At 32.3% G+C, this 16,399-nt stretch overlaps 1 protein-coding gene across 2 annotated transcripts in view; it reads right to left on the bottom strand.

Moving 5' to 3' along the window:
- The window catches only part of LOC127710276 (calcium-dependent secretion activator 1-like), a 93,412-nt gene that overhangs the window by 38,010 nt on the left and 39,003 nt on the right, over nt 1-16,399 (bottom strand). For both annotated transcript variants that reach the window (XM_052216059.1, XM_052216066.1), the window contains 4 exons: nt 9,803-9,914; nt 8,112-8,245; nt 5,485-5,551; nt 4,484-4,592 (listed from right to left, as the gene is read on the bottom strand). In XM_052216059.1, coding sequence (XP_052072019.1) covers nt 4,484-4,592; nt 5,485-5,551; nt 8,112-8,245; nt 9,803-9,914 — 422 coding nt within the window. The remainder of the gene's footprint in view (nt 1-4,483; nt 4,593-5,484; nt 5,552-8,111; nt 8,246-9,802; nt 9,915-16,399) is intronic.

Here is a 16,399-nt window from a genome sequence, read left to right as displayed (position 1 = left end):
TTAATTTCCATGTACTTACTATTTGACCATATGATTTACACAAATAGTAGTTTCTTGTTTTAGAAGTGTAGCAAGTGTTTAATAAGGCTACCATTGTTGGATGCACAAGTCAGTTTGTCTAAGGTCCAGGAAAGAACTGATCCCCCCATATTTCTACCATTTTTTTATTATGATAAAATCAAAGAAAAATTATTTTCAATCCACCTTTCTATGTGAAACCCTCTACATCAACCATAAAGATTTCCAGATTTCAGACGGAAACAATAAATTAAGCATACAAAATCATAACTTGAAGCAAAGCTGCTTGTCTTTCTTTTTGACGCTTTTGAGTTATAATTAGCAGTGAATATGAAAAACAAATTATGTGCATAATAAATATGATACGTGCCTGGATTTGTGTTTTTAATTATTATTTCTCATTATTTTTGTGGTTACGTTGCTGTCTTGTTACTTTATACATCTCCTTTCATTCATGAGCCAAGATAAAAAAATTATTGACAATTTGTTTCATGTCCAGTGGCAAATATTTCAAACACGTTCAGGATGAGAACAAAATATAAATAGATGTAATAGCTTGGTTCTGTAATAGGGATCGACCGGGGAAAAGGAGGGGAATTTCAACAGTCACCAGCTGAAAATGTGGGTATAATGGATAGGGCATGAATTTTCTCCCTTGCATCAGGCTACCCACGGACCCATAAAAGAGTTGCTGCAAAAATTCTTAACGTGCGGGAGCGTGGTACTCTCTCTTCACGAGGCCTCAATTCGTCCCTATTCTAACCGGACGTGGTTGCGTATTCACACATCCCGCACAACCAAACGGATGCTCCACTTTGCCAAGGGTTTTACTTGTGGTCGGAGGAAAACCATATTTCTATACCACCAGTCACCTTTGGGGTTCAAGGATGAAGACATGCTACTGTACATGTCTTGTATGTACAGAAAATGAGAATAACACAGGCCTGTATATACGTAACATATATATGTTCAGGCACTCTTCCTTACATGCAATTCAAAATATGGACTTAAAATATGAACAATTTCATTATATGTTATGAATTAATCTAATTTAATGTTCAGATATTATTATGTTGGTATCTTCTTCTGAAAAAAATAGAGCTAAATTTCCCTGAATATATTAGACATCCGGACAATTTCCGAAGAGTCTTCATCATTATCAATAATTCTTGTGTATACTTTGGAGGTCTTAACCACAACATTGTGACATTTCTTTAAAAACATATCACCTAATTATGGGTCATAGCTGCAACTTAGGTAGATTGTTACAAGTATGCACATGTACATTTGTACCACAACAATGAAGAAAAAAGCATACTTTACCAAAACCAATAAAATTGAGAATTGAAACGGGGATGGCCATGGAGACAACAACCCGACCAAAGATCAGGAAAAAGCCGAAGACTACCAATGGGTCTTCAACACAGTTAGAAAATCTCGCACCCGGAGGCGGGCTTCAGCTGGCCCCTCAATAATAATGTATACTACTTCATCGAAAAGGACGCAACACTAAACTCCAAAGTAACGCTCCTTCTTGTATTTCAGATACAAATCATTTTAGTTATTTTAAGGATGTCTTTCAATGCAAAATTTTGAATATCATTTTATAATATTTTTTTTATACATACTGTTTTAAAACTGTCCCCTACAACAATATATAGCACTGAATAACCTTTTGAATTAATAGATAGATATGTGTAATTTTTTTTGTAAAATCTTCAATATGTATTGATTTAGACTCTAGAATACTTCGGATTTGTAACCTCCAAGTAAAAAAACTTGTTGAATAATAAGATGTTATTTTATTTAAATATTTAATCGAAATATTACAATGCATGCATTTGAATAAATCCGTATGGTGGTGGATGAAAACGACAACTATTTCACATGAAGGAGTCAAACCAGCTAAGAAAAGATTGATCTTTATACATGACACGATATGTGGTTTATAATTATAATTGGCTTAATGTCCAGTGGTTAACATTTCATATATGCTCAATACGTTAGCAAATTAAGTTATCCATTTATTTATGGTCTTCAAAAATAGAGGATCGCGGAATGAAGGGCAGGAAATTAAAACTTCAAACGTTATAGCGGGATTGTTAAGTATGTGTGTGGATTTGCCTTGCAGAAAGATAAATGCTCTCCGCAAACAAGGCTTCACATTTAAAGTTGACATACTGTTGCTTCGTATTTATGCATCCGATATACCAAACAGCTAAAGTACAGCCACCTCAATAAGGGGCTTACGTCCGAAAAACCTGGGCCAACAATTTGGTTTTGGAAAAGGGATAGTATAGCCGTGCATATTTTTAATTCAAGTTACAAAATGTTCGAGCTTAGAAACATTATATCTGGGTTAAAAACAGCTAGATTCAATACAACTTTCTTTAATTTATATATAATATATATAATATATAATTTAAAAGGAACTTTAAGATTTTCAGGGATATATAGTTTTAAAAATGATATTATTATGAATGAACGCTGTTACATGTAAATCTAAATCACATTGATATAAACTGTATCGTGGTAAAAAATCTTAATTCAACTTGATAAATGTTGTTAGATTTTAAACATATACATGTAACACTTTGACATACGTTTGGTTCAAATAAGTGCAGCAATTTTGCAATTTCGAAATGAATTTAGTGAGTGGTTTAGTGTTTTTTTATTGGAAACATTTATGTAACTTTCTAATACCCCGTTTACACTTGTAAAAAAGATCGATCTTTCTTGAGATCGATCTTTTTAGATCGATCCTTAGTCTAATGTAAACGGGAAAGATCTTAAAAAGATCGATCCTTAGTCTAATGTAAACGGGAAAGATCGATCTTCAATCGGACTTAAAAAGTCCACCTCTAGAGGTGGTTTTAAAAAGATCGATCTGATTTGAATCGATCTTTCTTCAAGTGAATGTTATATTTAGATATGAAAATAAATCTGCGCATGTTCGGCGGCAAAAACACACGTATTTAAAACGATGGATGGCAAAAGATTCCGCCGTTTTTGGATCATTCTTCTGAATCGATAAATTGTGGGTTTTTTTCAACATTTTTTACAAAACCTGGACCATTCTAAGTTTTAAAATAGAAACATTTTACGTCGCTTGTATTGCATATTTTGTTTGAATTCAATTATAATAATATATTTTTTCTTTAAAGAAAAGTATTAATTGGTTGAGTAAATAAATTACTTAACTCTTACTATTGCATTACAATTTTTATTAAGTTATGTGAATTCAAGTGTACAGAATATCCTGCACAGTACCTCAAACTATTTTTTATAAACAAAGGGAATTAACCCTTATCAGGTATCTATAATGACAATATTTCATAAAGTTAGTTTTCGAGCGAATCTTTGTCGTATTTGTGCAAGTAAATATGAATTCGAATTTATAATCTGATTAATTGACAACAATGGATCGTGAATAACGCAACCATTACGTTCATCAGTGTAAATTTTTAGCAGAAATTGAAAGTTTAACTGACTGCATGATGATGTGAACAGTTAAATAAATCTAACGTTACGGCGCTTTTTTGGTTCTTTTAATGCTGGACCTTGCCGCCTTTGACGCACTGGCGCCTCGTCAATTCGTAACACATTTACATAAACTGGACATTGTTGTAAAGATAATATGTTGTAGATTGCGAGGAGCGATGGATCCTTGAAAAATATGTGAACATGGGGTATCTGTTCGGGGAAAACTAAAAATTTTGTTGATTTTCTTCAAAATTAGACACCTTATTGACGAAATTGGATTAGGATACCTACAAAATTTTACTGTTCTCAACTTCAGGATGATGCATGCAAAATTTTGATGTCTGTTTACGATTCTATAAATAGCGCTAGGTCCCGATAGGATGTTAAATTGTTGCATATGACAGCGAAAAATAAACGTTGTGGATAATATTACCGATTTTCACATTGTTATGAAATACAGATACAAAAAGGTAAAGTCTATAACTTTTAGACTAGTTTGAAGAGCTAAAATTCAAGTTTCCTGTGATATTTTATTTTTAACTAACATCGAATGAAAAAGTTTTTTTTTTGTAATCTTTACCAACGTCGATAACACTAATTATGCATTACGGCAGATATGAGTTTATTGACGTGACGTTCCCACAGAGTCCCTACCATGACCTAGGGTGCACGGTCTCAAAATGGTTGTCAAACTGTCAAACTGGTATGTACTGATAGTAATGGAACTTTATTTATATATAGAAAATATCATTGATCTATCACAAGTAGTTCCTATCAAATTGACTTAAGCAGATAATTTAACAATTGTTAATAATACCAGAAAAGCAACACCTATGTCTTGCCTTCTGTGACTTCATTACAGGCAAGACAAAAAAAAATTACAATTTTTGAAAGTATCTATTAATTTTGGTATATTTGTGTTACTGGGTTGCTGTCTCATTGAGGTTGATCCCAGGTTTCTTTTTATTTATATCCTATTTACCAGGTAATGGTTCACAGTAATCAACAGTAAAACCATCTAATTGCATCATTTCTGTAGGGTCTGGTTTCTTTTCTCTATAGCTACACATGGCAAATGTATACTGTGAAACCTAAAAACATAAGATATCTATAGTGATAAATGGCCAATGAGAACTAGAACACCTATAAGTAAATAGCTTCACATGACAAATATGTAAGGCCTACAAACAGAACAGTTATTCAATTAAATATGCCAATCCCGTATCAAGATGTAACTGCTATTTTCTGAGAAAAAAAAATGTTCTTGCACAATTCATTATGTGTGAAGACCATTTGTAAACACATGTGTTGATTGGTTATTCATTATAATAACCTACATTTTCTTTGAGAAATTATTGTCTCAAACATAATTATGACTTTATTGCATCCTAGATTACACAGTACATTGTATTTCCATTTTCCCCATAAATTTATTGCATCCTAGATTACACAGTACATTGTATTTCCATTTTCCCCATAAATTTATTGCATCCTAGATTACACAGTACATTGTATTTCCATTTTCCCCATAAATTTATTGCATCCTAGATTACACAGTACATTGTATTTCCATTTTCCCCATAAATTTATTGCATCCTAGATTACACAGTACATTGTATTTCCATTTTCCCCATAAATTTATTGCATCCTAGATTACACAGTACATTGTATTTCCATTTTCCCCATAAATTTATTGCCTCCTAGATTACACAGTACATTGTATTTCCATTTTCCCCATAAATTTCAATGCCATTTCATTTCATACAAAACTCATCAAAGATACCAGGATTATAATTAACTATTTTCTGAACACCTGCCATCCCAGTACATCTTAGATAAAAAGATGCAAATCATATTCATGTCAATGAGCCATTTAAAAGTTTGTTTGACTTTCTATTGTGAAAACCAATAATTTAATCTATTCACCAAGAAAGAAGCTTTAAGGAATAAAGGGATGGATAATAACAAAATGTTTTTTTTTACCTGGACTAAAACAAAGTATCTCTTTTTCCATTTCTTCCATACATTTTTACCAATTGCATATAAATAACTGTAAAAAAAAAATCAATTAAAAAAATAACACATTTGTCATTTGTGAAAAAAATATAGTACAAAAAACAATGAAATATTCACTTTATAAAATATGGAGATGTAGAATGATTGTCAATGAGACAACTATCAGCTGGAGTCCTAATGATGTGGGTTAAGGCAACTATAGGTCACCATACTGCCTACAACAATGTATAGCCAGTTTTGTTTTCCAAGATATCTTCATACAGTAGTCTTCTACAAGTTAATTTTAATTTCTGTAAATCTTAGTAGAAAGTTTTGGTCATATGACCAACAAAAGGTCCTATGCTCCCCAAACTGCATGTCAAAGGACAGTTCCTGACATACTTATATTGTTAAAACATAAATAAAAAGTCATAGTAATCCAAAAACCAAAAATGTTATAATCTCTTCCTCTGTGTATAATATATAGGTAAAAACTTTTGGGGCACTCACTTGCTAAATTGGGTCCGAGGATATGCCCAATAATATTAATGAAAACAGTGCTATTTCAAGAGATTTTATTTATAAACCAAGATTTTACTAACAGTGAATATGAACGTGGAAACCTTCATACAGATTCGAAGGGATCCATGAGGGATCTATATCAGTGTCAAGTTCACCATTTTGATAAGTGGAAACCTTCACACAAATTTGAAGAGTTTGAGAAGAAATGAAGCGCTATCCCCGCAATAAGAATTAGCATGAAAAATTCTACAAGTCCCCCTCCTGAAAAAAAGTTTCCCATTAAAAAAAATTCTGATAATTGAACTCATCCAAGGAATTTTTTGAAATTTGAATATGATCTCATGTCACTAAATGTTACTTGGTTGTGTGGCATATATATATTGAAAATAATAAAAGGAGAGGATTAATAAGAATATAACATTTTTTATGGCAACAACAGACAGGAACATAATGCTTTCATGCTGTTTTAGCTATATTCTTTTTCTAAGTCCACTTCTGAAACAGAAATTCTTTTTTGATGTCTGAAAAATATTTCACAATACAAATCTTATGAAAAAAATTTGTAAGGGTTCCGCGGAACGCAGGGTCTCGCCTACTTTTTCTGTTAATCGCAGGCTCAACAAAAATGAGGAAAAAAATCAATAAAAATATTCCTTTAGATACTATCTTTTGATTGTAAGAAGCTTCTGTCAAAGTTTAGTATAAATCCAGGATAGTTTATGAATCTAATAAATGTTTTAAAAACTTTTAACTGCAGAATGTTAACTGGAAGAAAAACTAAGTCCATTTATAAGTAATATACGGATAAACAGGTACAAATGTTAACAAAATTTCCTTCTAGATACTAGCTTTTGATCATAAACAAGCTTCTGTCCAAATTTGGTACAAATCCAGGATAGTTTAAGAAAGTTATTAAAATTTTAAAAACTTTAACCACAGAGTGAATGTATTGTTTCCTGGCAGAAAAACTAAGTCCATTTAAAAGTAAAATACGGAAAAAATTAAATTTTGTTTTTAACAAATTTACTTCTGGATACTATCTTATTATCATAAACAAGCTTCTGTCCAAGTTTGGTACAAATCCAGGATAGTTTAAGAAAGTTATTAAAATTTTAAAAACTTTAACCACAGAGTGAATGTATTGTTTCCTGACAGAAAAACTAAGTCCATTTATAAGTAAAATACGGAAAAAATGAAATTTTTTTTTTACAAAATTTACTTCTGGATACTATCTTATGACCATAAACAAGCTTCTGTCCAAGTTTGGTAGAAATCCAGGATATTTTTAGAAAGTTATTAAAATTTCAAAAACTTTAACCAAAGAGTGAATATTTGTGGATGCCGCCCACGCCGACGGAATGTAGGATCGCTATGTCTCGCTTTTTCGACTAAAGTCGAAGGCTCGACAAAAATCTCTCTTTAAAATATGAGCCATTCAGAGCCATATGATCAATTTCACTCTAAAGATTTTCCACAAAAAGAGCTGCTTGATGTCTAGGTTTAAAATTGATGCTACCTTTATATCAATCTAACTGATTAACCTAAACAAAATAGATGTTTGAAGAAAGCTATAAGACAGAATACTCAGACTATAACTATTACTCTTCCTTTGTAATGGGCATCAAAAACAGTTTGCTTCCTTATATAAACCCATTACTGGAACTTAATAGATCTTCTACAGGCTATAAATTCTTTCATTCCGACCACCTACAACTTAATTGATCAAAAATCATGGTTTTCTTACAAAGTTCTAGGAATTGTTATCCCTTTCTTCAGATATTAAGGAGTGAATTTTTTCACGGAAATAAAAGTTTAATTTCCTTCTAATTAAATATCAGTAAGTGGGTGCAATAAGGTTGGAATACAACATCAATCAGAACTAGAAGTTGTAATGTAGGGATTCTATGTGAAAAGCAAAATCAAGTGTTTCTATCCTAAAATCAAAACACTTCTTGATATTTTTCTATAGAATGCACAATAAACAGCAAAATCAAGGGAGAAAACTAGAGTTTAGTTTGTGGACGGACATGTTAAACAATAAACCACTTATCATGTTTTATATTTTGTTGGGGGTTTGTGTTTCAAAAACTCACCCACAATGTTTCATATTTTGTGGTTTATCCATTCTGACTGCTATTTTTATAGTTAAGACATCTGTGGTATTTTTAGTTTCCATTTTATGCCATTCTGCCTGTCTACTACTATTAGCTGTAGGTCTAATTACAACCTGTAAATATTGTTAAAACATTTCATCTGATTCTGTATGTATTTAAACAACTTCTGACCAGTTTGATAAGTTTTGATAAACCACACATTGATTACATTTATCTGGTGTAATTCCTGTCATATTCATTCTGTGATAACTTCAAAAGTTTTAGCATTTATTATATGGTAGCAAATCAGCTAACTTGTCATAGCTATTAACTCACATGATGTTTAAAGGTTGCACTCAGGAAATTTTCAATCTTTTATCAGGTCATCAAATAACAAGTACATTATTTGATGATTTTTGATTCTTATTATGCCTTATAAGTGTCTTTTATTTTACATATAAAAATACTGCAGAGTTTTGACAAGTTCCATAATAAGAGTCAATAAACATTAATCATGCACTCCAATGATTAAAATATATCTTGATTGTTGTTTGTTAACCATCCTGTAACGAACATTCAATGCATATTTAAAACAAGATCAAATTAACAGTAAATCCATTACTTATTTTCTGCAAAGTATATCATGCATGTGTTCATAGAAGTGCAGAAACTCTCCAAAATCAAGGCCTCATATTTAAGTCCCAATTCAACACCAGGACATGACTGAATATGTATACATCCAACACACCCAAATTGATGTTCCTTTAGTAACAGATTTACTGCCAAATGCCAATGGTAGAAGTCCAGGTGACAGTATTTTGTCAGCCCTTTGGATGGCACAGCATGTCATGCATATAAAAAGTAAACTAAAGATACTGTGAGCAAAGCAGGAATGGCAAAGCAAATGACTTTCTGAAAAGGGGAGACACCGAAAATAATGTGGATAACAAAGTAGATGGTAACAATGACATTATTTGGTAAAGATTTTGCAAGAGTTTCAATAAATTTCAATTAGGTGGGGGGGGGGGGGGGGAGTGGTTTGGAGAATAAAATAGCTGAACAATAAGTAAAATAGCTGAACAATAAGTTGCACAACACTGACTCTCTTTATTAGATTATTTACTTTACTAATGAAGGGAAGGGAGATAAGGTAGAAAGATAACACAACAATTGTTGCTGCCTTTTTATAATTCTCTATCATCCTAGACTTTTCTCCAGTTCACACACAAGATCATCCTAGACTTTTCTCCAGTTCATACACAAGATCATCCTAGACTTTTCTCCAGTTCACACACAAGATCATCCTAGACTTTTCTCCAGTTCACACACAAGATCATCCTAGACTTTTCTCCAGTTCATACACAAGATCATCCTAGACTTTTCTCCAGTTCATACACAAGATCATCCTAGACTTTTCTCCAGTTCATACACAAGATCATCCTAGACTTTTCTCCAGTTCATACACAAGAACATCCTAGACTTTTCTCCAGTTCATACACAAGATCATCCTAGACTTTTCTCCAGTTCATACACAAGATAAAAACAATTAAATCAGAGTATTGCTAGTTAAAATGAACCATTCTTCTTTTTTGTTCACTTCACCTGGATAATAACAATTATAATTCTTTCTTCTTTAGACTCCAGTTAACCCAGACTTGCTTTCAGTTTCGAGGATGAAACAAACTACTTACCCTTCCTAATTCTTTATCTTCTAGACTCAGCATTCCAGAACTTTCTGTGTACAATTTAACTTTCACTACTGGCAGAGGATGAGTTGTAGTGAAGTCTCCTTGTGTGTCCCAACTATAAGACAAAAATAATGAGTTACAGTCTTCTGAAGTTTACCAGCTATAACACAACAATTAGCTGAAGTAATGTCAGTTTGCATTCCCAGTTATAACATAATTAAGAGTGAACACAATGAAAGTCTCACCAGCTTTACTAATGATTGAATTTTATATTAAAAGCCTTAAAGATCTCTATCTTATGACAGTTGTCACATAAACTTAACATTATCAATGATCCATGGAAATTAGGTCAAGATCAGAGGGACCCTGTCAGATGGACATGTACAGTTTATAATCAATCTATACACTGAATAAAGTAGACCTATTATTACTTTTAGTTAATGAAAAATGGCCCTGATCACTAAACTTATTGTTGACAAATAAACAAATGAAAATGTGGTCAAGATCAATTGAACACTACAATCATTCTATAAATTTATTACTTAATAGGACTCAAGACTTAAATCACAAAAATTTACGTTGATAACTGATTCATGAAAAGAGGTCAAGGTAAGGTGAACCATGACATGTATCTTTATATCAAATATAGTTGTCCTATTACTCATAATAACTGAAAACAAGAATGTGTCCATAGTACACAGATGCCCCACTCACACTATCATTTTCTATGTTCAGTGGACTGTGAAATTGGGGTCAAAACTCTAATTTGGCATTAAAATTAGAAAGATCATATCATAGGGAACATGTGTACTAAGTTTCAAGTTGATTGGACTTCAACTTCATCAAAAACTACCTTGACCAAAACTTTAACCTGAAGCAGGACGGACGGACGGACGGACAGACAAATGAACGGACGCACAGACCAAAAAACATTATGCCCCTCTACTATCATAGATGGGGCATAAAAAATCATGTTTTTTTTAAGCCGTCCCTGAACTATAATAAATGAGGTCAGTGAATAGACATAAACTTCAAACCATTAAGCATATTTAAACCAGATGTTGATTATCCAACTATTTAACCATCTGAAATATAAAAGTTACTACAAATGGTTTATGCCATGGCCTCTGGATTAGCTTCCCTATGTCTAACATTCTGTGACATCTGTCATGGGTGACACAAAAACTAGAATATCTTATGATTAAAACTGAATGCTGAATTACTACTGATTTAAAATTTATAGTGACTACTTGATGCTGTGGATTTATTTATTTACATGGGTACTATTTTTTGTGGTTTGAGAAAAGAATAATTTTTGACAAAGTTGGCATATAAGTATATAGAAAAATTGTACTTGTTGAAAATTTAAATTCGTGTTTTACCTTTATCAAGGAATTTCCCCAAAAATGTGTATCCCACAAATAAAAATCAATCCCCAGTATATAAATAACATCTGAGTTATACAGTGTTTGTGTCCCTTAGCAATAACAAAATAAGCTTCAACCGAAAGGCTCAAATAATTTTTTTTTCCATAAAGGAAGTTCTACTCTTGTATAACACTGCTATACGAAAATTCAGAATTGTCAAAAATTATACCAACATTTCAAGTAATAAACAATTTTAAACAAAAATGGCCAAGTTGCAATAATTATGGTTTGCAACTAGAAAGGCCATATAAATAGTTATGACACTAGTATTTATATGCTTCGAGTACAACTATTTAATGCTAGTAAAGAAAAGATGATTTTTTAAAAGTTTTGAAAAAAAAGGGTTAAAGGAAAAATGTCAGGGTTGAAATAGGAATTTTATTTCAACACCAGTCTATACTATAAGCTGGATTTGAACATAAAAAATTCGTAAGGGTTCCACGGAACCCAGTGTCTAGCCTACTTTTTCTGTTAATCGCAGGCTCAACAAAAATAAAAATATTCCTCTTGATACTATCTTTTGATTGTAAGAAGCATCGGTCCAAGTTTGGTAAAAATCCAGGATAGTTTATGAATCTAATAAATGTTTAAAAACTTTAACTGCAGACTGAATGTAATGTTAACTGGAAGAAAACAAATTCCTTCTAAATACTAGCTTTTGATCATAAAAAAGCTTCTGTCCAAGTTTGATACAAATCCAAAATAGTATAATTAAGAAAGTTATTAAAATTTTAAAAACTTTAACCACAGAGTGAATATGTTGTTTCCTGGCAGAAAATCTAAGTCCATTTAAAAGTAAAATACGGAAAAAATGGATTTATTTTTTTACAAAATTTCCTTCTAGATACTAGCTTTTGGTCATAAACAAGCTTCTGTCCAAGTTTGGTACAAATCCAAAATAGTATAAGAAAGTTATTAAAATTTTAAAAACTTTAACCACAGAGTGAATGTGTTGTTTCCTGGCAGAAAATCTAAGTCCATTTAAAAGTAAAATAAGGAAAAAATGGATTTATTTTTTTACAAAATTTACTTCTAGATACTATCTTATGATCATAAACAAGCTTCTGTCCAAGTTTGGTACAAACCCAGGATAGTTTAAGAAAGTTATTAAAATTTTAAAAACTTTAACCACAGAGTGAATATTTGTGGACGCCGCCGACGGAATGTAGGATCGCTATGTCTCGCTTTTTCGACTAAAGTCGAAGGCTCGACAAAAATATAAAGAAATTTGAGTTAGTTTGTGAGATATGTAATCTTTATAAGGAATAACATTGAAACAATAATTGTCAACATTTGGTCATCTATGATTGCAAAGTTAATCTTGTCCCCAAATTGTCTTCATAAACCTTATATGAATAAAACACTCCGCTGGGCGCAGCTTGATACGACCACAGAGGTCGAACCCTGAAAAGTTGGGGCAAGTATGGACACAACATTCAAGCTTGATACAGCACTGAATTTGGATTGTGATTAAATATTTGACACAGCATAGGTTTCTGCCACAGAATGAATGTGGTCTAAGAACTTAAAAAATTTTAATTTATCTATTCAAACCATATCATTATTATTTGCTTTTATATATAAATCAGAAATAACCAATTTAAAATGGAAAATTTTAAAGAAAAAAAAAGGAAAAAAAGGAAAAAAATCCCTCCCCCAAATTTTTTGAACCCCCTTATGATTCATCACCCCCAAACTCAATCCCAGCCTTCCCTTTTCATACACTTGAACACAAGTTATTGTCTGGAAACTAGAAAAAATGCTTGTTTATAGGCCCCTTTTTGGCCCCAAATTCCTAAACGTTTAGGGCAATTACCTCCAAACTCAAATCCAGCTTTCCCTTTGTGATAAGGAACCTTGTAGTACAATTTCATAAAGATCCATACACTTAAACACAAGTCATTGTCTGAAACTAGAAAAATGCTTGTTTTTTTCCCCTTTTTGGCCCCTAATTCCTAAAATTTTGAGGCAATTATCCCCAAAATCAATCTCAGCCTTCCCTTTGTGGTATGGTACCTTGCAGTACAATTTCAGAGAGATCCATACACTTGAATATTGTACTTATATGAAATTAATATAAGTACTGTTTATACAAACAGCCATTCCAGCTTACACTTAATAATTAATGTGATAATAAAGATGCTTACATTATGGATACATTTAATTAACATATGATAGACACAACACTTGTTGTCTATGCCTCTAGTGTCAGTGATCAAAACATTCCAGGTCACCAATGGCAGGCTTACTAAATTTCTAAAGACATAATTTTATTTACCTTTTTCAAAGATCAAGGTTTCAATATGCAAGCCTTCCATTGATAAGATGAAATGTTTAATGATCAAATCGACCTATATTTTAACAGGTGTAACTTTTCAGGTAAAATTATGTTCTGTTTGTATTGATGAGCAAGTCCTGACAACCCACACTTATTTAGAGTAAAACTCTCTCCTAATAGAGCAAATCTCAATAAATGTCCTTGTAATTGAGCAGATACCAGCTCCGAAAAAACAATACCAAATATAACATAAGGGATATCTGTGTGTAAACCAAAAACATAGTCTGAGCAAAATCATACTGGCTTAAAGCAGAAAGATATATTAGAATGAATAATAATTTTATTATAAAAATCAATTAATCAATCTGGTTTTGGCCCTGGGGAAACACTCAGCATACAAGACAATTTTGAGTTCCTGCGTGAGGAAGAACCTGCCTGCCCGACAATACGCCAGGTGGGGAATGTGAAGCAAGGGTTCTCCACTTCGGTGATGAGACTAGGCGTCTCATCTGCAGCCGGGGTGTGCAAGGTCTGCATGGGGATAGCCACTGGCGCTGGAATAAATTTGATAAAATTTGTCCCCGAAATGCTTGGGGATGAATGAAATTTTAGAAATAACCAGTGAAAAAATTCCATCAAGGTCCAAAAACTCAGATGGAACAGCTGAGTGCCCCCAAGGATTTAGGATTAAGATTTATTCACCTTCAATAAAGTCATGAGAAGAAAAAAAAAAAGAAAAAAATAACAATGAAAATACCTATGTACATGATGTATATATGTGTAGATCTACATTCTAATTTACAATTATGTAACTAAAGGTAGTCAGTATTCAAACATTATAATGCTTTATGTTAATATTTTCCTAACAAATCTTGTGCATGTTTAATTGAAATAGATAACACAAGTTATTGTCTGGAAACTAGAAAAATGCTTATTTTTGGCCCCTTATTCCTAAACCTTTTGGGCAATTACCCCCAAACTCAATTCCAGCTTTCCCTTTGTGATATGGAACCTTGTAGTACAATTTCAGAAAGATCCATATACTTACACACAAGTTATTGTCCTGAAACTAGAAAAATGCTTGTTTTTTTCCCCTTTTTGGCCCCTAATTCCTAAAATTTTGAGGGATTTACCCCCAAAATCTATCCCAGACTTCCTTTTGTGGTATGGTACCTTGCAGTACAATTATAGAGAGATCCATACACTTGAACACAAGTTATTGTCTGGAAACTAGAAAAATGATTATTTTTGGCCCCTTTTAGGCCCTTTGTTCCTAAACGTTTTGGGCAATTACCCCCAAACTCAATTCCAGCTTTCCCTTTGTGATATGGAACCTTGTAGTACAATTTCAGAAAGATCCATATACTAACACAAGTTATTGTCATGAAACTAGAAAAATGCTTGTTTTTTGCCCCTTTTTTGGCCCCTAATTCCTAAAATTTTGAGGCAATTACCCCCAAAATCAATACCAGCATTCCTTTTGTGATATGGAACCTTGTGGTACAATGTCAGAGAGATCCATACACTTACACACAAGTTATGTCTGGAAGTTACAAAAATGCTTATTTTTTGCCCCTTTTTGGCCCCTAATTCTTTAACTGTTGGTACCATAACCCCCAAAATCAATCCCAACCTTCCTTTTGTGGTATTGAACCTTATAGTAAAATTTCATAGAGATCCATTCACTTAACTAAAGTTAGAGTGCGAAAACCAATGTGTCTTCGGACAACAATGACGACGATGCCAACGTCATATCAATATACGACCGCAAAATTTTTTTGCGGTCGTATAAAAATGGGTCAAAGTCTCAAATGGCACGGTTGCAATATTTGTGACTAATCAATGTAGTTGGAAAAACTTTTACCCGCTGTCATCAATTTTGCTGAAAAAGGACATAATTCCAGACAATGTCAGAGAGATCCATACACTAACACACAAGTTATGTCTGGAAGTTACAAAAATGCTTATTTTTGGCCCCTTTTTGAAGTCTGGAAAAATGAGAAAAAATCCTCAAACAATTCCAACAAAGCAGGTGTACAACTTCCACATATGTGCAATCATTGTGCGAAGTTTCACAGATTTTGGTTGAAAATTGTAGAAGTTGATTACACAAAACTTGTACCCTCTATCATTAAATTTGTTGAAAAATGACTACATTCCCAAGTTCTAAAATCAAACACCAGTATACAAGAGGGTCGTAATGATGGTCGTAATGGTGGACGAATAACGGTAAAAAATCTTGCCAAATGACATTAACGGTAAGTTTTGGTGCATGACGATAAAATGTACACTTTCTTTAAGACGATAAAAAAAATCGAATGATTTTGACAGATCACTTTAATTTTTTCTAAAAATAAAGGTAAAGGTAATTATTTGAGACCTCTGACAAATCACGATAAGGATATTTGACGAATCACGATAAATTTTTAACAAATTTGACGCTTACGGTAGCCGAAAATTACTGTTTGATGCCTGACGGTAAAGGGCATTCCTACCCTCATACAAAGATAGTCCTTTATTGTATACAATAATGACCGTAGTTTGTTAGTTTGGTTTCTTAGATATATATATATCATTTATCTGTGTGGTCTTACCTTTTTTCATAAAAACAACTGCCTTTTCTATTTTCCCATAACTAAATGAGATTACAAAGATGTATAACTATGGTATAAAGTTCTTAATTAATGAAATTCTTGAAAGTACGGAAGTTTAGCCTAGTTCAACAATGCTTACCATATTTTTACTGAGTTATAACTGTTTAAGCCAGAAAGACACTAATGTTTGATTTCTGCTAAAATGATTACAGTAAATATTTCAGATTTATCATAATTTCAGGGAAAAAAATTGAATAAACATTTAATAATTTCAATTTAAGATGTAAATTTCCAGAGGATT

The sequence above is a fragment of the Mytilus californianus genome, unplaced genomic scaffold (assembly GCF_021869535.1).
Source record: "Mytilus californianus isolate M0D057914Y unplaced genomic scaffold, xbMytCali1.0.p SCAF_1, whole genome shotgun sequence".
In the NCBI taxonomy this organism is placed as follows: Eukaryota; Metazoa; Mollusca; class Bivalvia; order Mytilida; family Mytilidae; genus Mytilus; species Mytilus californianus.
This window is presented reverse-complemented; position numbering and strand designations above follow the sequence as displayed.